Raw genomic sequence first — 21,747 nt, 5'->3', positions numbered from 1 at the left:
ACTGCCAGGCACCTTCCCAGCCTGTGGTGGTTCTTGAGTAGGAGGCAAATATCGCGTTATCTATATATCGCAGCGCTTTAGAGGGCACGGCCGATTGCTTCCTGCTATTAAAGACGATAGTCTTTCTTGGGGAACTTAAACGCAGAAATTTTGGTCTGTCTTTCTGTCTGTCTTTCTGTTTGTCGGCACCTCACTCGATTCAGCCACCCGGCCAAAATTGAACCACTTGCCCAAGGGCCAGCCACCTTGAACAGATGACTAGGTTCATACTTGTGTACATTTTTGATCAAAAAGCAAACATTACGCATATATGAGGCGCAACATCACTAAATAAGTATTAGGCGCTGTGTTCCTTTAATAGAAAATACATAGGTACGTAATTCTAGAGACCTTGGTTCTTAAGCTGCGCTGAAAATGCGACTGCGCTGAAACTTGTCTTCCTCCGTGCCCTCTGCACAAGCTCATTGTTGTGTTTCGGTTTCGGTTACGAATTGCACTGTACGAATGCCATGGGGCGCCGCTCTGGGATTCCTGTTTTACTCAGGCGACGTGTAAATAAAAGAGTGTGTGGAGAGTACTCGTTGAGTGCGGACGTTTCTTCTGCTTCGGCGCTTCGCGCCAAACCCCGTGTTCGGGCTGGCTGGCGTCCCCGACGGTCGCGTTCGTCACCGCCGGTCTTCGCCTGCTGCTGCGCCGGGACTACCAGCCCGAAACACAGCACTCATGTTTCCCGACGTATTGTCAGATGGCGTCCATATCACACGCAGCGCCTCTGCTATCGTCTTTAGACGACATTTGCAGCGAAGCACGCAGATACGCGGCCAATTTTCTTCATTCAAAAAGACGTCTAACCCTAAAAATTTCTGTACCATAATACATCAGCCAATTAAGAAGCGCGACATATCATTAGCGAAACAGGCTGACCAGTGGGAAAACGCGCTTACAGATGAGGAGTTTTGAGAATTCGGCCCAGTTCTCTTTTTAATCAACTCACTTCCCCGCGGCGCTAAGCACTCCTGCCCTAGGGCTGCACAAAAAGGCCCCGCCTAAGTGAGAACGAAATCCGCCAACCTGACCGATTTGCTTGTCACGAAGGCGGCTTCTCCCAACAGCGACCGCATTGGCTGAGTCCGGAAGCAAACCTTCCCATGCGCATGTCCACTTAATGACACATTGCTATGTCATCTACTAGATGACTCGAGCACACCAACCTTGCGTTGTTGTGGGTAAACCTTCAGTTTCAGTTGAATACAGCTAAAGATGCTTGTGCACCGTTTGTCAAGTACAAGCGATTGCAACATGTTTGGTAACATGAAGTACAACGAATCTACAAAGTATTTATCTTATATATATATATATATATATATATATATATATATATATATATATATATATATATATATATATATATATATATATATATATATATATAACTGTTAATTTGTTCTTCTTCTTTATATCGTCGCTAGAAGCCGCGTAAGAAGACAAGTCATTCTCCGTTAAAGGCCAGTGGTTTTCTGGTGCGGGTTGCGCTTAGGACTTTGGGGCATCCACCATATGGCTCGCTAGGCACATACGACTGCATAGTGAGGCGAGTGAAGTTCACGTCCCCAAAACGAAAGCCTGGAGCCCCTTGAGCGGTGTAGCGCATTGCGCAGGGATACGTCTGTAAGCGCAGATGCAACAGCGCACACGTATAAGTGGCGCTTTTTTTTCTAAAAAAGCGAAATCCAGAAACCGAAAGCGGGCTAAATTTCGCGGTAGCTCAAAGTGCGCCTGAGTGTCTTTATCTTCTAAAACAATTGTAATAAAGTGGGGCAATTTCTTACTTTTACGACAACTCAAAAAAGCAGTTTAGAATCGAGAATGAGCCAAATCCTGCGCCTCTTTCAATCAAACTGAACCAGATCCATTAAACCAGCGCTGCGTCAACAATCGTGACCAAAACAACCGACATGGCCACATCTCCTCTGTTTCATTTGTGTCCTAGTTGCTTTGCTATCGTGCTTTGGTTCAATAATTAGTTTTTCTTGGGCGACTTAGTACTTATTGAGTACTTATTGAAGGACATGATCTTGTAGGGCAGTACTCGAACGTAAAGAATAAATGTCCGGCTTTCGAGCATCTTTCTGCATCTTGGTGTTTCTTTTTGATTTTCGTGCGAAAGTATCATGTCTATCTTTCGGTACAAGACGGTATATTTGAAATAAAAGATATATGAAATGAAGATATTGGGCACCGAATCTATTCCTTGAAGAAGGAGTGATCCGAAACGGCGTAGCATAAATCGAGCAAAAAGAAGAACAAGAGCTAAAACATTTTCTAAGAACTTGAATACATGTCAAGAACAAGATAACGCAGCCGACCGCCCAGAAGCTTTTTGCATGGAACGACCACTCGCTCTACAAGTCTACTCATCGTCACTACGCCCATGCAACAAAGGACGGCACCGACGGAAGCCCATGGGTGATATATTTGTCGAAAATTATTGCTATATCATTCATTCGCTGCGATCTAGATTTCTTTTACGAGCTAATTCAAGCCCAAATGAAATGTTTCAGTCTTTAGTAGCCAAATGCAAACTTTACTACTGAATACCGACAATTGAGGGCTATATATATTTTAGCCGCAATATAGATTTGAGGTATTTTGAGGTATTTTGGTTAGCACGCTGGCAAAAAATTGTTGGAGCAGGCCCGACCATGCTGTCAGCAGCAAAACACTGCGTTTTTCTCAGTTTCAGTTAAAGTTGACCTGGCTCTATTAGAAAAAAAAAAAACGCCATATATTGGTTCGATACGCGAGCCCCCATCAGCTGGGTGAAGAGCGGCCCTGGCTGTTCAGGGCCGCGCGATACACTCGTTCTATGCAGCGATCATTGGCTGGAAGCACCGTCCAGTCCTGCAGGAAGAACTCTCAGCCGTAGTAACCAAAAAGGACATATTCTGACGCTCCGCGCGGTGAAGGCACACGTTCGCGTGTCCACGCCGTAATTATGCAACAGGTTACACCTTGACAACAGCTGAAACCCTATTCACGTATGAACGCAAAAATGCGTACAGCCGAAGTGTAGATCGAGAGCGTCATTGCACTCTCGCTGCCCCAAGTTGGATCCGCGTTCAATGCTCCAGATGCGTTGGCTGCTTGTAAGTCGAGGCCACCTTTGGTCAGACTCATTCAAAACAAGGTGAGTATGCCTCACAAATTACCGCTCAATAAAGGCACACTGAAACTAACAGTGCAAAAGCGCAAAGACTGTGGTGAAAGAGTTATTTATTTGAGCGTTCCCAGACACTTTTTTTAGTTGATGCAGTAACATCATTACACATACACGTATGCTGTACGACAGTCAAAAACAATGGTTCTACACTTCTTATCGGCGCTCGTCACTCGTTTTCTTTCCTCTTTTCTGTGCCGCTCAATCTTGGCGTCAGAACAGAAATTGGGGTAGCCAATTAAAAGAATACTCTTGTTGTGGTTCAACGTCCCCAAAACCACGATATGAATATAAGTAACGCCGTAGTGGAGGGCTCCGGAAATTTCGAGCACCTGGGGTTCTTGAACCTGCACCTAAGTCTAAGCACACGGACCTCTAGCATTTTGCCTCCATCGAAATGCCGCCGCCAATATATCCCGCGATGGAACCGATATTTAGCAAAAAAAGAAAAAGAAAACGCTACGTTTTGACTATTGCTCAAAATTATCGCGCAACACAAAAGGTAGCGGATATTCTTCCTGAATACCAAATTTGTGGCCATGAATCAGGTAAACGATTTGAAATTCGAAGGACGAAATTGTAGGCGCTAAATTTTCCTTAGTTGACAAAAAAATGTGAACGCGAAAGACATTTCATTTTCGGAAAGTAGAATAAAATGCGCACTTTCTTTTTTCTTTGAAAGGTAGATATTGTAATCTTGAGGAAAACAGTAATGAACGAAACCACTTTTCTAAAGTTGTCGTCCAAGCCACCTCTTCCGCATTGCTGGCGCACGGTGCTCTACCAATTAGGCACTACGTCTGCGGCTGAGCTATTTTCCATATTCTTCACTATACTCGTGTGTGTGCGTGGTCACGGCCCTGGGACCATTAGTAGCACTATCAAACAGCCTCTAGCCCTTACGCGAAAAAAGCCAACAAAGTCAGAGATAATAGCGGCATCCGTATCTCAATTGGTATGCGATGCAGCTGCGCAATAGAGAAGAAGAGGGCTCGATCACACCGCCAGAAAGCTCCCGTTCCGCTTTTTTATTTTTCACACCATTACTGTTGCTGCATTTAAATTATGAGCACTGCTCAGTGTCCTTGTATGAGCTTCCTAGCTTCAATGACTCTTGGCAGGATGCGTTGCTCCACTAGGCAAGACGAAGAAAGCTTCTGAGGAAAAGAGAAAATGTGAATTACTGTAGTATTATCAGCGGCCACGCAAGACTTCTTGAGTGAAAGGCTGTACAATACGTCAGAATTTCACATTACACTACTGTAAAAGGCACGAAAGTGGAACACAGACTAAAGGAACACACGATGCAGGTGCGCCGTCGTGCGTTTCTTTAATTAGTTGGCTGTTTTCGTGCAGTTTCCAGTAGTATGTCTTCGAACCGAAAAGCCAGTCTGACAGCCCTCTTGAAGTGTAACCATAGCTAAACCGGCTGTTCCTGCAGCCGAAGTATTAGCTGGTGTCCTTCAGCTAAGAAGCACTTCCGAACTTTTCGATCGCTTTTTCGAGAGCACTGAGCGCATCCAAGGCTACGTCGAGGGACGACAGTTCTCTGCGACGCCTCCTGCGGCCGGCGACTGTGGTGCTGACAGCAGCGCCTGCGGTTCCGGCGGCGAACGTAGCAAACAGGGCACCCAGCACTGGCAGGAAGATGATGCCGGCTCCGAAGATGATGATCAGGGGCACCCAGTAGATGATGTCCGAGAAGCCCTGCGAGAGCAGAACCCCATATTTAGTGTATAGCTGTACTGGGGCCGTAAGCAAGACAATGCCGAAGTGTGAACTGATATACTATGTGTCTTATTTTATATAGTCAACAGAATTAGGTAACACGTCTATTTCGTAAGTGACGCATTTACATACCAAGAGCTGGAATACTCGCAATGGAGCACGTCACTTGAACAAGAAAGCATAAGCACAAGAAAAGTAAAAGGTGTCGCAAATTCACTTGACTAATAGTCACTTTTAGCCACGTATGGCAATTTAGGAATTGTGGCTAACAGGGGTAAGCGAACTCACTTATTAGTCGAGTCACTCAGAGTGACTTAGACTCAGATCGAGCCGTGAGTCTGAGTCTTACTGAGTCTGTGTGAGTAATAGTATGGCGTGTTTGAGTCCGAGTGAATCCAGTTGAGGAAAATTTGGCCGAGTCTGAGCGCGAGTGAGTCCAGTTGAGGAAAATTATGGTGAGTCTTAGTCCGAGTGAGCCCGAAGCGCAAAATACATTTCTTGAGTGTATGTGAGTGGGCTCCTCTTTCTCTGACCTGTGATCCTATTTACTTATTGTCAGCATTACTACCAGCCTCATGTCTAGTCACATTCATACTGACGTCTATGCTCACACATGTTTCAACGCGTTGGCGTTCACATCCCAGCTGAATATTTTATTTATCAGAGGCGTGAGTTATGGAGGGGGAGTGTGTTTACGTCCCATTCGCAAGCTATTTGACGGGACGTTCTTAATAAAAAATGTCTCTCGTGATTTGTCTTTCTATAAAAATATCCTTACTTGGTTGCAACCATTAAAAAGTCACAGTTTCGCCGCAACGGCGAAGCAATGAATGCGATAGCAACGAATTGGAATGTAACGCGAAGAACGGAAAGCAGCTCGAAATTGCCAGCGCGTCGCTCGAGCCCAAAGGACGCACGAAAAGAACGCACACAGGACGAGCGTGAACTATCATGCGTCACAGCTCGATACTTGAAGCGCACTGCTGAAACATAAAGCAGGACGCACGAAACGAACGAACAGGTACACACAGGACGAGCGCGAACTAAATGTCGCAGTTGGTTACTTATTTCTGTTTGAACAGCGCGCTCCTTTCGTAAACGCGGCCGCTGAAGCGAGCGAAGTGACCTTCGTATGCTCTGTGACTTCAGCGCGGCTGAAAAATCAGCCGAGACTGTCCATATAATCGCTATCGCAATAATAAGTCGTGCTTTAATGTACGACATCAAAAGCCACAACCTATAGAGCACCCACTATCTGAGATACTGGCGTTAAATATACTATTCGATGCGAAGCACCTTATGGCCGAGTTCAATCCGGTGGTGGTGGTGTGCAGCGTCAACGCCCTTACTGCGCATGCGCATCCTCCTGCCCCTCCTCTCCAGCGCTCCCCCCTCTCAAGCGCCTCATTCTCTCCTGCGCAACGCCGCCATGAGCGCCAGCGCATGCGCGTCCCCTCCCCACCTCTCTCCTCTCCTACGCTCCCCCCTCTCGCGTACCTGTCGACCGCGTTCCCCGCTCGCCCTGTGAGAATTAACGGACAGGCTAGAGGGAAGACACGACGCGCGTAGCGTCCCTCTTCGCGTTCCACGACGCGAGGTCGGTAGCATGCGCAACGAACGCCATCGGAACGCAATAGTGCATGTGCTCCTGCTTCGCATCGCCTCATGGTCCCCTTTAGCGGGAGATGGTGTAATTTTTTACACCATGATCGAAAAAACTAATTATATGCTGACGCACTCATCACTCAACTCACTCCGGCTTACTCAGACTCATGTCTGAGTCTGAGTCTGAGTGAGCCCGATTGAGAAAAACCTTACTGACCCTAAGTGCCAGGGAGTCCGGTTGAGAAAATTTTGGTTAGTCTGAGTCGTAGTGAGCCGTAAGAGAAATACATATTTCTTGAGTAAGTCTGAGTGACCAACGCTTTCTTTGTCGACATATGGTAGCTGATGAGTTACACTGGCGCCAGTTTTGAGAATGAGCACCATAAAACGAGCAGTAATATTTAGTATCCCACTGCATGTCTTAACGCACGGTGCGGCAGCTACTAAAGCGCGTATTCGCGAAATGCTTGAAATTATGTACTCATTGTTTCCATCGTTTCTGACGTGAATATTTTGATGGAGAAGTTCTTAAAGTTATCGTTACTGTTCAATGTTTTTTGCACGCGAATAAGTCAAACAACAGATAAACGCTTCTAACAACAAGTTTTAGGCGGAGTCTCTAATGTGTGTACACAGTGGCTGTGCTCATTGTAGTAAGGTCGAAAGCTGGACTAGTTGGAATGATGCGCACTTTTTAATTAGCGCTGAAAGCGACGGAATACGCTCGGAACTTGTTTCTTTTCCTTTTCTACCTGAGTGCCTCCCGCAGCTTTTCCGCACTAAATCAAAATATGCTCTCATCTTTCTACGCCACACAGCGTATGTCTACAATGGTTCCTACCCAGTATGTGCTTAACTGAACATATTATAAATGCAAATAGCCGATCCCACCTTGTCATAACCTTGGTATACATCGTAGAATCCGTGGCTCTTGTAGCCTCGCGGCGTGGAGGAGGTCGCCGCTGCGTGGCCGCTTGTTGTGGAGTAGCCGGATGTTTCGGCAGTCCTCGAGCTTCCCAGACTTTCTTTGTCTGCCGTTCTCCTGCCTGAGTGTTCCTGCAGCGGACGCCGCGATGTTGACGCTGAGGCCGCGTCTCTAGAAGATGTAGCGATGACCACACCCAGCAGCAACAGCCAGACAACCCCGCCTCGCAAAAGTCGCTCTGTTCCTGAAATTCACGAACGTAATTAGGTCGGACACATTGACTACTTGGTACAGAACATAGTAACACTTGATTACTAGCGCAAAGGAACAGGGACGTGAACAGGGAACACGGTAGGGGGGTGATCGTCTGTTCCTTATTTGCGTACCTGTGCCGATAAGAGAGTAGCCATGTCTCATTACGCAAGAAAAACAAAACCCCCACTCTCGTAAAGGATGTATTGAATAACTAAAGTTGTAAGTGTTGCTTACGTCATCTTACTGCGTTGATTTCTCATCTCTTCTTGAGCAAGACACTTTTTGTAAGACGCCTTCGTCAGTAGTATTGTGAAATATGAGCAAGACGAGGCAGAAAGTTGCAAGGCAATGATTTTTTTTACGAATATCCTAGAATGTATCCAAAAAGAAGCGTTTATTTGCTTTCGTGTTGATAATGCCTCTTCCGTTCGGCCGTGAAAACCAAACGCCAGAAAATTTCAGGCATTCAAGATTCCATATATTGTTAACTTTTGCTCCTAACTGCGGGGTCCAAGTTTCCGCCTTTAAGGAAATCAAAATCTAGTCCCTGCGGTTGAAGTAAGTGAAACGAGCATACTGGGCTCCTACATGATCTTTGTCTCCGACCATGCCGCATGCTTCGCCATGCGTCCAGACGCAGTCTGGCAAGATTTGGCACATGCTCAACATGAGAAATAGCGCAGACCCAATGAAGATATTGTCAGCAATAATGGTGTAGTTTATTGTCTTCATCTATATAAAATTAATAGTAATCATCATCATCGTTTGTGTTCCCGGGTGTTCCGTCTCTATCTCGTGCGGCGGCATTGGAACACAAGCGATGTACCTTCGTACCGAACGTCGTTTGATGCTACCTGGAATTTGAGTGTTCTTTTTTTTTTGCTCACCAAAAAAACTTACAGCAACGAAGTCTAAAACCAGTTGAGCCTGTTGTCTTGCTCATTCCCCTGCATTTCTTATGTGTTATCATTGTCGTCTGTGCTACTACTACTAACTTTGCGGCCAACAACCTTTCTGAAATGACTCCGTCAATCAACATACGGTGACTAAATACTATGCTTCACAAAGTCGGCAAATTCGTTTTGAAGCAATATCCTTCTGCATTACTCCCAAGCCTTACACTGTCTGGTCAGTTATAGCTTCTCGCCGAGTTGAGCAGCTTCATCGAACAGACATTCTAAAGGTGACCGCTGTTCCCAGAGAGGATATAATGAAATGTGAGCTCAACCCATAAGCTGTGCAGTGAATCTTAGGCTAATTGCTAAGCCTCTGAAATCAGCGATTTGATGGGTCACGTGCTGGGGCCCTACATGTGTTGCTGACTCGCCCGGGTCGGCGCATGATCGCTATGCTTCAAGTCATGGTGCATCACGACAAACGCTACCAGCGCGCTACCTCAAACGAAACGAGACAAGATTTATGGATGGGGAAACAGCGAGCACACGCGGCTGTGCCGTAGTTGAGCATAACGCTAGCTTGCGCATATTGCTCGTTATTGCGCTTATAAAATAATTAAGGCCTTACATAAAAGTCTAGCTCAGAGTTGTTACTGTGCAGTATGCTGTTTTTGACAAAATATTTTACAGTGACTGTTACTATGCGCTCACTCCCCTGGTTCTTTGCATGTTAGCCACGGGCCATCTCTGGAGCCTAAATAACTTGACTAAATCGCAAACAAAAAATTTGATTGTGCCGCTAGGACTCGAACTTACGAACAATAGATTGAAAATAATATAATCTAGATCTCAGCCATTCTTTCCAGGCGGGTGAAAAATACCGTTGTTCGAGAACACGATCGCCTCTCAGCTGTGTGATTGGCTTTGTACAAAGATAGAGCTGACGTCCACGGCTACTTGTTTTAGTACCTCGCCGTTCCAATTTCAGAAACGATTCCAAAATGTAATTTCTTCATTTCCATGCACTGAAACAAGCGAACACGTCACCCTCACATTCACTAGTCTTCTTTCACCACTCAGCCTCTTCTTATGTACACTAGAGGCGCTGACAAAGGATTGTTTTAACGGCGAAGCTGTTTTACCTCGGCGTAAAGCGCGTGACCATGACCGAAAACTATCATCATCATGAACGGGTGTGTGCCACAGATTTTGGGCGGATCCCACTACTCACCGCTGCGGCGTGGCCTGTAATAACCCTCAGAACGAGCACAAGGATAGAGAGAGAATAGAGTAAGGACAGAAACAAACAGAGAGCTGGAAAGAAAGATACAAAGAAAGACAAAAATTCATGTCTAAAAAAAACGCCAGGCCTGCGCGGAAAGCGCAACACAGTCACAGCGAAATCTGGAAGAGCGGTATTTCTAGAGCTTGCTATAAACTCTCTTGTGGCTGCTAATACAAGTACACTAGCAACGTACCTACTACGCCACGAATCATAATTTTTGTGAAGTTAGGAAACACCGACCACGACATTATTCGTCATTCTGTGGAGAAGCGAGCTACCATCTGTAAGGCATTATGTGCACTTTATTGATGCGACGGTTGATGACGATGAAGAATTATGGCTGAGCCCTTTGTAATGGGTTGGAAGCTTCAAACGACCCACTAGTTGCGTAATTCGCATTGTGTAACGCCCGGTCGTTATTTAACTCTCCCATCACGCTTTATAACATGCGTCAACGTGAGACAGACAGACAGACAGACAGACAGACAGACAGACAGACAGACAGACAGACAGACAGACAGACAGACAGACAGAACTTTATTGGGTCCTGAGAAACGCTACTCTGAGAGCAACGCTGCGGGCCGCTCCCACGTGGGGATGGGGAGGCCTAGCCTCACCGCCGCATCATGGGCTCTCTGAACAGCCAGTGGTTGTGGGAAAAATTCTGAACTTCGTAAGGCAGAGTCCCAATCCTGTTCTGTGAGCAGACTTAGGCCCCGTAACGGGGGGCACCGCCAGAGCATATGTTCAACGTTACACATCTCCCCGCAGTCAGGGCAGGTAGACTCGAAAGCCTCCGAAGAGACGATGCTGGGGAAAGATAGACTAGGATAGGACGTAGTCTGTAGCATTATAAACGTGATGGCCTGAGATCTAGACAACTTGCGGTGCGGGGGGGGGGGGGAGACCGCCTACTCAACTGGTAGTGCTCAGTGACTTCATTGAAAGTAAGTAAAGCGTCCCTAAACGCCCCACAGTCAACCTGCGGACGTACGTCCACCCCAACGCGGAGGGTTAGTGTGCGCGCCCGGGAGTGAGCAGTGTCGAGGTTTGCGAGGGAGTCATGTCGGGGTTCGAGATGTGCAGAAAACCAGGTAATGCTATGAAGAGAAAGTGTCCTATTTTCAAGTGTTTTGAATGCTTCGGCAGAGATTGAACCAGAGGCAAAAGCCCTGACCGCCGAATGTCGGTGAACATTTGCGGTCTACTGTCGTCCAAAAGGGCAAGGGCTATAGCCATCTGCTCGGCTCTCGAGGGAGTAGAGTCCCTAAGCGATGCAGTATTTATAGTAGAACCCATGTGACTGACGGAGATAACAGAAAACCTAGCCGAGTGATCGTACTGAGCGGCGTCGACAAAACACACTGAACTAGAATCGTTCCTGATGGTCTTAAGAAGCGTGATGGCCCTCGCCTTGCGCCTGCCTACGTTGTGCTGCGGATGGACTCCGTGGGAATGGAGAGACATGAATGGCAGTACGCTGTTCATCCGGAAGCTGAAGACGGCGCTCCTCTGCGAGCGTAGGACTGAGACCTAGGACGGACAGAATCTGCCTACCAGCCGGCGTAGACGACAGACGCACCAGCTGTGTAGTTTCTTGGGCTTCAATGATCTCCTCTAGGGTGTTCTGGACACCCAGCTGCATAAGGCGTTCAGTGCTGGTCCGCTCGGGGATGCCCAGCACCCTCTTTATGCTCTTCCTGATCAGCGTTTCCAGCTTCTTCTTTTCGAATCCGTACCATGCGTCCGTGGCAGCAACGTACGTAATACGACTCATCAGGAATGCGTGAAAGTCTCAGGAGATTGTCCTCTCTGAGTCCTCCCCTTCTGTTCGAAACACTATTAATCAACCTGATCATGTTCTCGGTCTTGGTATAAATCTTTGCAATGGTCCGCCCATTGTACCCGTTAGACTCAATTATCATGCCCAGCACTCTATTAGCATCCACCCTGGGAATGGGGGCGCCACTGCCAGTGTCAATTACTATATCCACCTCTGATAAAAACTTCCAGTCCTTCGGTTTAGCTCCCTTTCTGTTGGGCCTGTATAAAAGCAATTCTGATTTATTCGAAGAGCGTCTCAGCCCTGTGCCGGCGAGAAATCTCCGTCTGATCGATTGCTTCTTGGAGGGCAGTCTCGACCTCTCTGCGCTGCCTCCGGGACATCAGATGGTAATGTCATCAGCGTAAAGCGTGTGGCTGATGCCCTTGACTTGACATAGCAGTTTGGACAACTCGCACATGGCAATGTTAAAGAGAAGCTGGGATATCACCGCCCCTTGCGGCGTGCCTTTGGGGCCCAGTGCGAAGGGAGCGGACTTGAGGTCCCAGATATGGAGCGTGGCCTTCCTGGATTCGAGAAAGGAGCTGACGTACCTGTGAAACGTTTCTCCCAGCCCAAGCTCTGAAATGGAGTTAAGGATGTGCGCGTGAGAGATGTTATCAAAAGCCTTTTCCAAATCAAGACCTAGGATGCCTCTAACATGTCGTGTTCACGTCTATGATCTGATGTTTGATTATCTTCATCGTGTCCTGCGTCGACAAGGACGGACGAAACCCAAACATGTTGTAGGGGAAAAGACCCTTCTTCTCGATGTACTTAGAGATGCGGTTGTGAATGACGTGTTCCGCCACCTTGTCGACGCAGGACGTGAGGGATATGGGCCTAAGATTGGCTAGACCCGGAGGGCACCCCGGTTTGGGGATTAAGACGACCAAGGCCATTTTCCAGTAGTCTGGAACAGAAGCCTGCTCCCATATCCGACTGATTTCATCAGTAAGCAACTTGATGGATTCTTCTTCCAGATTCCTGAGGGCTCTGTTAGAGATGCCATCCGGGCCCGGAGCCGATCTTCCATTAAGGTTTTGAAGAACCTCCCAGACCTCATTGGCGTTAAAGGGCTCATCGAGCTCAACGCAAGGGAGGCTTGTGTAGGACGGATAGTCAGAACAGCTCGAGGAGCCAATAGGTAGGTCATCTGCGAGCCAATCCGTCCAGTGTGGTGTCTTCATATTCAGACTGTCTGGCCGCAAGGAGAATTTTAGCAATGGCTTGCCTTTGATCAGTCTTGGAATTCGACTCGTTCAAAAGGTGTTTAAGCAAATTCCACTTGCCACCTTTTCACATTTGGCCATCGAGAGAATTGCACACCTGGGAAATTAACTTTATTTTGAACCTCAGGAAGTGGATCACTGGAGCCCTATGGGCTTCCTTGGAAACCAATAGAAGTTCACTTGCGAAGAACCCACTACGCTATAAATCATCATAATTTTTGTGAAGTAGGGAAGCAGCCACTATACAATTTTTCGTCATTCTGCGGAGAACCGTGGTACCCGCTAAACACCTGCAAGACATTATGTGCCCTTTGTTGATGCTGTGGCTGATGACGATAACGAATTATGGTAGAGCCCTGTGTAATGGGTTGGAAGCATTCAACAACCCACTCGTTGCGCAATTCGCATTGTGTGACGCCTGGTTACAGAATCCGCGTTGTGCGACACCCTGGTTGTTATTTTACTCTCCTACCACACTACATTACATATGTTAATGTGGTTCCTTCCCGGCATGAAGCCTGTATAGGGTCTTTTTGCGACGCAGTTTCCAGCACCGGCATGGCTCTGAGGTAGAATACTGGGCTCCCACGCAGAGGACCCAGGTTCGAACCTCGTACCATCGCGCGATAGTGGTTAGGACGCAGGCGGCGGCGGCGGCGGCGGACAACTACGGTGCCAGAAACGGTCCTTAAGAGCCGTTTCTGGCGTTGTGATCTCACAACATCTTTCGCTGTAAAAAAGTTGTTCACGAGGCTGGATTCGAACCCACGTACCCTTGATTCAGAGACAAACGTCCTAACCACTCGGCTATCCAGGCACTCTAGCATAGCATAGCACAGCCTTGTATAGTATAGTGTTGTAAAGGGTGGGAAAGGGAAGTGAGCGTGAGAAGGAGAGTTGTGATGGTGAGGAGGAGGGAAAGAAAGAGGAGAGTAAAGCGTAGCACAGAAAGAATTTGAAAAAAATACAGAAAGAAGAACAGACAGGCAGAACATCAACGAGAGAGAGAAAAAGATAGAAAGAAAGAGCAAGCAAGCATCGCGTCGTCTAGCGACCAGATACCTCACCACTTGGACAAGCTGCGCATGCGCTGTAGCTAAGCCACGCCTATCGACGAAGACATCGCGCGCAACCTCCGCTCTATTGTGCGTAACCTGGCTGCGTAGTTCCGATGAGGAAGCCACGCATCTCGAAGCTAGACGTGTCGGTCGACGGGTGAGTACGAACGGTGACAGGCCCGTGCTTCGCTGTGCCAAGCATTGCGCGACTGAATGCAAACTGCGTGCAATCTTTTTTTTTTTTCGACAGTAGCGTAATACCTTCCTCAGGACAGCACAAATGGAAAATTAAGAAAATTTTAACGAATCCAGCAGCAATTGTTTCAGTTGAGACAAATTGTGAAGTTAAAGTAGGTAAGACAAGGCAGGAAAACAGACAGCCGTGTTGGGGTAAGATTACCCTAATACGTCTTCAAATGGCATAAGCCTGCCAAGTGTCACGATGAAGACATTACATTTCAGCCTGCGCCTGACATCAAACTTTTCCTTACACACCCGTCGTCAACCTTTGACCAAGGCACGGATTTAAACAAAGAGGCGTATCAGACAGAACAAACATATGAGCGAACATTAGTAACGCATAGCTATAAACCAACTGCAACACGAGACAGAACCTATACTGAAGGCAACCTCGTCATTGCCAATGTTATTCTATCATACAAACATGCTACACAACCGTGACAGTACTTTAGAAATCATTACGAGCCGATAGCATCCCTAATCAGGCAATAGTGAATGCGATTACGAGATACTGGCTGAAATAGTGGGAACACCTAGCGGCTGTAGAAAGTGCGCACGAGTTGCACAGCCATAATTCCGTTTATTTTCTGGAGGCTTTGTAAAGGGAGAGCCTGCTCGCGATATTGAACGGTGTAAAGAAAGCCAGTCTCAACGAGTGCCTTAGAATGAGTATATTTAAGCGAGGGTTGCTGTTTGCACGCGAAACGATGAACAGCGCGCGGTCTCTCTAAACCGGGTGCATGGTATCCGTGATGACGCTGACCCCCAGCGATCGGCGGAAGAAGTCCTTTTCTGATGGATGGTTGGGCGTCCAGGTGATCACATGCACACCCCAGTCATGCCAAGCATTCACGTATTCGATGCTCATCACGTTATCGCTAATCATGACGACCGAGGCACCGGTTAGGAAAGGCAGCAAGCCGGAGTGGAGAGCCTTGTCTAGGAGCCAATCGGCCATTCTGTCGATCATGTGCGCTAGAACTGACTCGTGGCGTGGTCGCGTGTTGTTCATGTCCTCGTAGGCCAGGATTCCCGGCTGCCAAGTCAGCGCTGTCACAATTTGTGGATTTCGGCATCGCAGTAGGTACACGTAGTTATGGTAGAAAGAGGCGACCAGCGCCCGTCCATACAGCTCGGGTCTTTCACGAAACAGCTTGTCGACCACCTCGATGGCACGGGAGTCGGGGTTCTTGACGTCGATGATCAGCCGCATACCGAGACGAAGGCACTCCTCGACGGCTTCTTCCAGCGTGGGGACGCGCTGTCTCGGAAAACGCTCTGCGAGCGGATGTTTGCACGAGGCGTCCAGCCGACGCAGCTCCTCGAAAGTGATGTTCTCTATCGGGCCCTCACCGTTGGTGGTCCGCTCGAGCGTGTCGTCGTGGAAGATGACGGGTACGTTGTCCCGCGTGAATGTCAGGTCGAACTCGATTCCGTCAGCGTTGTTCTTCTTGGCCTCCTGGAAGGCGGCCAATGTGTTCTCGGGGGCGTCGAGGGCACAGCCGCGGTGCCCGAAGACGGGTGGCAGCTGTGAGTCGTCGTCGTTTTTCACGCCAATCACCTCTGAGACCAGGCTGTCATCGACTCGCGGTATCGAGGACCACCGAACAGCCAGGCCGCCGATAATGGCGATGATTGCGACGGCTTGAGGGGAAACCATGACGCTCTAAAGAGACACGTTTCAGGCAGACTTGCGAACGCTCAAACCGAGCTTGCGTTGGGACTCGCTGATGTCCCGTTGAGCGCCGGTTTCACGACTAAATGCGCAGATTCCAAAGCACGTTCTTCATTTTCTTCAGTTTTCACTAGAGCGTGCGCGCCCGTGTCACGCACGTGACTGAAGAAAAAGAGCATTGTTGTAGCTAACACTTTCTTTTTAAAGGGCGCCTAAACAGCGTGTAATATACAAAAAAATTAGCGCGTTATTTTGTCTTCGCGTGTCTCGTCTTTTTGGCAAACTGTGTGACGGCAGAAGGATTATTCACATCACGTCAACACAGGTACATAATCTCGTTATAGTCCATATACGAGAATTATCAGTTGTGAATTGGCTGCGTTTCTGTGCAGCCGCCTTCCTTGCGCCGCGCGCCTATCGTGCACGATCAACTGATTTCACTTCGTTTTGTGTTTCCGACTACGCTTTCCGAAATAACAGCGTGTAAGCGACAAAAGTGATATTCTGATAGGTACGGCGCTTAAGTGGTGGCGAAGAGTAGACACTGCCTGCAGGAAGGATAGTGAAGGCTAAAAGGAAACCACTCTCTCGTCTTTATGCTCGGTTTATGGGCCTTTTAATAGATTTATGGCTATTCCAGGAGCAGCAGCAACAACGCCATCGGCATTAGGGCACAAATGATCAGGTTCAACTATAAATAGGTTGACCTGCTTATTAAATTATGGCAACCGTAGAATATCAGATTGCGCAGTAGTACAGAAGCGAATTTAGCAGCATTGCTGATGATGCGCGGTAGAAAAGCTTGAAAGTTCAGGCACGACTTAATGGTTGCTGTGGAACAGCGTGAAGTCATTGTTATACAAGGTGATCTTTGACGCGAATTTCACACCTACTGCACTACTCCTCTCGGTACAAACGCAGAAAACGCCTGCGTGCGTGCGTTTGACCTTCAAGCTCAGCCAATGTGAAAGCCGGCGAAGGACCTTCAGCGAGCACTCGTGCGGCGCCTTCGGGAAGGAACTGCCGTTCAAGGTGAGCTTTGTGCCGCCACCGCCAGAGACCTGGCTGCATGGAAGTTCACTGCGCGTTCCCTCCGACAGTGGTGACGACGGCGAGCAGCGTGTGTGTGTTGTCTTGTAGCGCAACACGTTGGCTCCCTTGTCGCGGCTCGTAGTAGAAGCGGGTAGAATTCTTCTCGCTCTTGCATTGATGTCAAATCTCTGCAAGCCAATGGACTCGTCATTCGCCGAAGCAAGAAAAACGGAGCTCTCGCTCGAAAAACTTGGTTTACCGCGTTCAGCAACGGCAATCTTTTAATTTAGGATTTCTCGCTGCGCTCTTGCGAGAATTTGACGGAAGGGACTTTTTGTCTCAGTCACAAGGTCCTTGAAGCATTTATCTCTTTTATCTATTTATCTAAGACAACTGAAGTCGAGAGCCATCTTCTTTTTACAGCGGAGCTATTGAGATTGTCGTTAATCCGCGTGGCGTGACCCGAAAATTATCATCGTCATGAACCGACACGTGATCTCTTAGTCCTCTTCTTCGTGTTCGTCCTCGACATCTTCTGCTTCACTCCCAGAAAACGTGCGCAGATTTCTCCGGTGCGGGATGCAATAACTCTGATGGGCGAGAGAATGAGTTCAGAGAGAGAAAGAGAAAGACAGAGATACAAAGAAAGAGGGAAATCGAGATAAAGAAATGGAAGAAAGAGAGCAAAATATAGAAGGCGAGAGGGCGTGTAGAGAGAGAGAAAGAGATAGAAAGAAAGAGAAAGTGGGCAACAGTGATCAACAAACAGAAGAAAGAGAGAAAGATAGAATGTAGGAAAACGAGTACGTATGTAGAAACAGAGAGCGAGCAACGAAGAGATAGAGAGAAAGAGAATAATAGAGAGAAAGAAAGGGAAGAAAGAGAGACAAAGTAGAAAGACAAAGAAAGAAATAGACAGAAAGAGAAAGAGAGCAAAAAACAAACACAGAAAGAGATCGAAAAAAGAGAGAGCAAGCATAGCCACGTATCGTATTATATAGCAAGGGGTGGGAAAGGGAAGTGATGGTTAGGAGCAGTATTGTGAGGAGGAGGGAAACAAGGAGTCATCTCTGCCTGGCTGCCCGTCATTTCTCGCCCCGTGAGAAATGACGGCCAGGCAGAGAGGAGACACGACGCGCGTCACGTTTCGCTTCGCGTTTCTAGCCCGGCCGTGGTATTATCGTTTTGTTAACTCTCTCACATTCCGCGAGATGGTGACCTTAGCCCAAGCTCAGCATCCAATCAAAGACGCTCGTATGGCAGCGCCACTGCTTTCTCTCATTACGCTCTCCCCGTGCGAATGGAACGGCCTGAGCAACGGCCTGTTGCCGCAGCTAATCTCGGAGGCCACGTCATGAAAATAACGAGCGCCAAGATTGAACGCTTCGGTAGTTTTAGCTTTCCGTGCAGCGGTAAGTGGAACGCCTTCCCGCGTTCACGGCTCAAGCTACGAGCCACGGTGCTACGAACTCTACTTTTCGCGTTCCTGAAGCATTGTGCTGTATATGCGTGGGTACAGGCGTAGTGCACCTGCCGTTTCTATCCTCAAATAATGACGCTTTGAATGATTGCATATCGAGTACCAGTATTGTGTGCTTGCTGATGCCATATTTGCGCAGCATTCAGGATGTGCTGTGTCAAGGTAGTACATCTTAACTATTTCAGCTACCACATGAGTGAAATCATGATTTCTGGCGTTAACCGTTGGGCTGGAGATGTGCTTCTAGGTGTCAACGTGGGTGCATCCATATCAAACGGTGCTACAGCTTCCAAACATCAATAGACTTTGTTTGTGCAAGCTCTCATACCGCAATGTACAAAAAGCAATCAACTATATTCCTGTGAATACACGGTTCACTTTCGAGTTATACCGAATCCTATGACGGAGGGATCAACCATGTTTTTTCTTCTCACTCGACTCTATTCATCCCGCCCGAAAGCTTTCCACAACCCAGCTTGGATTTGCACTGCCTCCGGGATCAAAAGAACTTGAAGCTTTCTGCACCTTACGCGGTTTTTCATGCCACCTTTCACCGGTGACAATGTCATGCGATGACGTCATCATGTAACGCCAGGTTATGTGACATCATAGTGACGTCATGATGACGTCAAATATGTTGGCGACCTTCGACGTAATCATGATTGCACCACTCGCGTTGCCGCCGCCGACGATCACTTCGCGTTCGACGAGGCATCTAAGGCTTTCGCCTTAATAGACGCCTCGCGCTAACTGTCGTTGAGAAGGATTATTGAAGCGCTGTGTCATCTTCAGCCAATAGTTCCAACATTACGCCGTATGCTGGTAATTGCTGTTCTGTAGAACATAGGAGCTGTTTGGCTCGAGGTTGGTCCTGTGTCGTTGATAAAAAATTAAAATCATCATGAACGGGCACGCGCTGCCTTCGTCCTGTTCTTAATTGTCGTCCTCTTCTTCCTCTTCTGCTTCGCTCCCAGAACACATGCTCCGAGAAAAAGATAGAAAGGCGTAGAAAAAAATTGGCCGCGTATCTGCGTGCTTCGCTGCAAATGTCGTCTAAAGACGATAGCAGAGGCGCTGCGTGTGATATGGACGCCATCTGGCAATACGTCGGGAAACATGAGTGCTGTGTTGCGGGCTGGTAGTCCCGGCGCAGCAGTAGGCGAAGACCGGCGGTGACCAACGCGACCGGCGGGGACGCCAGCCAGCCCGAGCACGCGGTTTGGCGCGAAGCGCCGAAGCAGAAGAAACGTCCGCCCTCAACGAGTACTCTCCACACACTCTTTTATTTACACGTCGCCTGGGTAAAAGAGGAATGCCAGAGCGGAGCCCCATGGCATTCGTACACTGCAATACAGAACCGAAACCGAAACACAACAATGAGCTCGTGCAGAGGGCACGGAGGAAGGCAAGTTTCAGCGCAGTCTCATTTTCAGCGCAGCTTAAGAAACTAGGGTCTTTAGAATTACGTGTATGCATTTTCTATTAAAGGAACACACCATCTAATACTTATCTAGGGATGTTGCGCCTCAGATATGCGTAATATTTACTTTTTGATCGGCAACGTTCACAAGTAAGAACAGCTGTGCCAGTTCAAGCTGGGTGGGCGGTAAGCAAGTGGTTCAACTTTGGCCGGGTGGCTGAATTGAGTGACGTGCCGACAAACAGAAAGACAGACAGAAAGACAGACCAAAATTTTTTCCGTTTAAGTATCCCAAGAAAGACTGTCGTCTTTAATAAAGAGATATGTTGAAGGGGCTTGTTGTTGGGCTAGTTGGTCACTTGTCATTTTGAAGATATTTGGTGCATTTTGGCTTTCACTCGAAAAACACACTCACATTCACACACGCATCCACTCGGGAACACACCCCACACACAGACCGCTGTGTGTGGGGTGTGTTCCTGAGTGGATGCGTGAGTGAACATGTTTTTCGAGTGAAAGCCAAGTTGCGCCTAATATCTTCAAAAAGAAAGATTGAAATAGATAGAAACAAAGGGAAGAAAGAGAGATAAAGATAGAAGGTGAGAGGACGACCGTAGAGACAGAGAGCGCGCGCGAAATAAAGAGAAAGAGAGAGAAAGAAAGGGAAGAAAGAGAGAAAAAGACAGAGAAAGAAACTGACAGAGAGAAAACGAGATAGCAAAAGCAGAGGCAAAAAGAAAGAGAGCAAGCGTAGCCATATATAGTAAAGTATAGCAAGAGGCGTGAAAGACAGAGGTGAGAAGGCGAAAGCCTAGCCAAGCCAGGACCAGCCCACCCTTACAAAAACGGACTTAGACAATCTATAAACCACCTAAATTCATTTTTAGACAGTCTATAGTCTGTCTATATCCATTTTTGTAAGGGCACCGTCTCTGCTGTGACCCAGCCTTGCGCGACTTAGTGCAAGCTGCGCTAACTTTTACTAATATTCCATGGCTAAACACATCGTGATCCTGTCGTGGTTAAGTTAAACGAAAGACGATGGGTCAGTTGGCATTTTGACGCCATTTCAAGTCAGGCACGGAATGGAGCAGGTTATGCAGGTCTGGCATTTTTTGAAGTCAGAGAAGCTGAAAGCAGAATTGCTTTACTCGACAGACTAACGAGCATGAACGCAAATAAGTGAACGGTCATCGTGAATAAATATTTCTAGCCTGGAAGCAACTTCATGAAACCAATAGAAAATGAAGCTAAAGAAGATATAGGGCACATTATGAATAGGTTTTGAATGTAGTACGGTAATTATGTTATGAAAGGAAAAAAACATGGTTGATGCCTTCGACATATAGGAATCGGAATAACACGGAACTAAAACGTGCCCTTAAAGAAGCAACCGAATGTTTACTGTACATTGATATAAGAGAGTTTGCACAATGTATATTGATGTCTGGCAGCTGTAGCACCGTTTAACGTGGATGTACCTACTTTGATGATTATTGGTACATCTCCTTCCCGACGACTAACGTCCATGCTAAATGATTAAACAAACCCTTGTGGTAGCTGTAGTAGTTAACGGTAAAAGCGTAATCAGAGAACGAGGTGTGATAGCCAGAAGAGCGTCGCGTATTGGACGCAGAACTTGGTCGCCATCCCGCGGCATGTTAAATTGTGATTGAACACCACGGCCGGACTAGCGGGAAACGCAAAGCGCGTCGTGCCGCCCCGGTAGCCCGGCCGTGATTTTTCTCGGGGCGAGCGCGTGAGCGGGGAACGCGATGTTACAGCCAGGTGAGGCAGGCGCGCGTCGCAGAACTATTTTAGGGGCGTAGCTCCTCTTAGTCTAACCTTGTCCCATGTCAGGCGTAACCGTGGCAGTG

The 21,747-nt window shown here is 47.7% G+C and overlaps 1 protein-coding gene across 1 annotated transcript in view; it reads right to left on the bottom strand.

Moving 5' to 3' along the window:
* The window catches only part of LOC119385501 (glycerophosphodiester phosphodiesterase 1-like), a 37,648-nt gene extending 21,638 nt beyond the window's left edge, over positions 1–16,010 (bottom strand). The window contains exon 1 of the mRNA XM_049414008.1: positions 15,684–16,010. Within this exon, the coding sequence (XP_049269965.1) occupies positions 15,684–15,923 (240 nt within the window). The 5' untranslated portion in view covers positions 15,924–16,010. The remainder of the gene's footprint in view (positions 1–15,683) is intronic.
* Positions 16,011–21,747: the final 5,737 nt, after the last annotated feature.

Source organism: Rhipicephalus sanguineus, chromosome 3 (genome assembly GCF_013339695.2).
Source record: "Rhipicephalus sanguineus isolate Rsan-2018 chromosome 3, BIME_Rsan_1.4, whole genome shotgun sequence".
Taxonomy (NCBI): Eukaryota; Metazoa; Arthropoda; class Arachnida; order Ixodida; family Ixodidae; genus Rhipicephalus; species Rhipicephalus sanguineus.
This window is presented reverse-complemented; position numbering and strand designations above follow the sequence as displayed.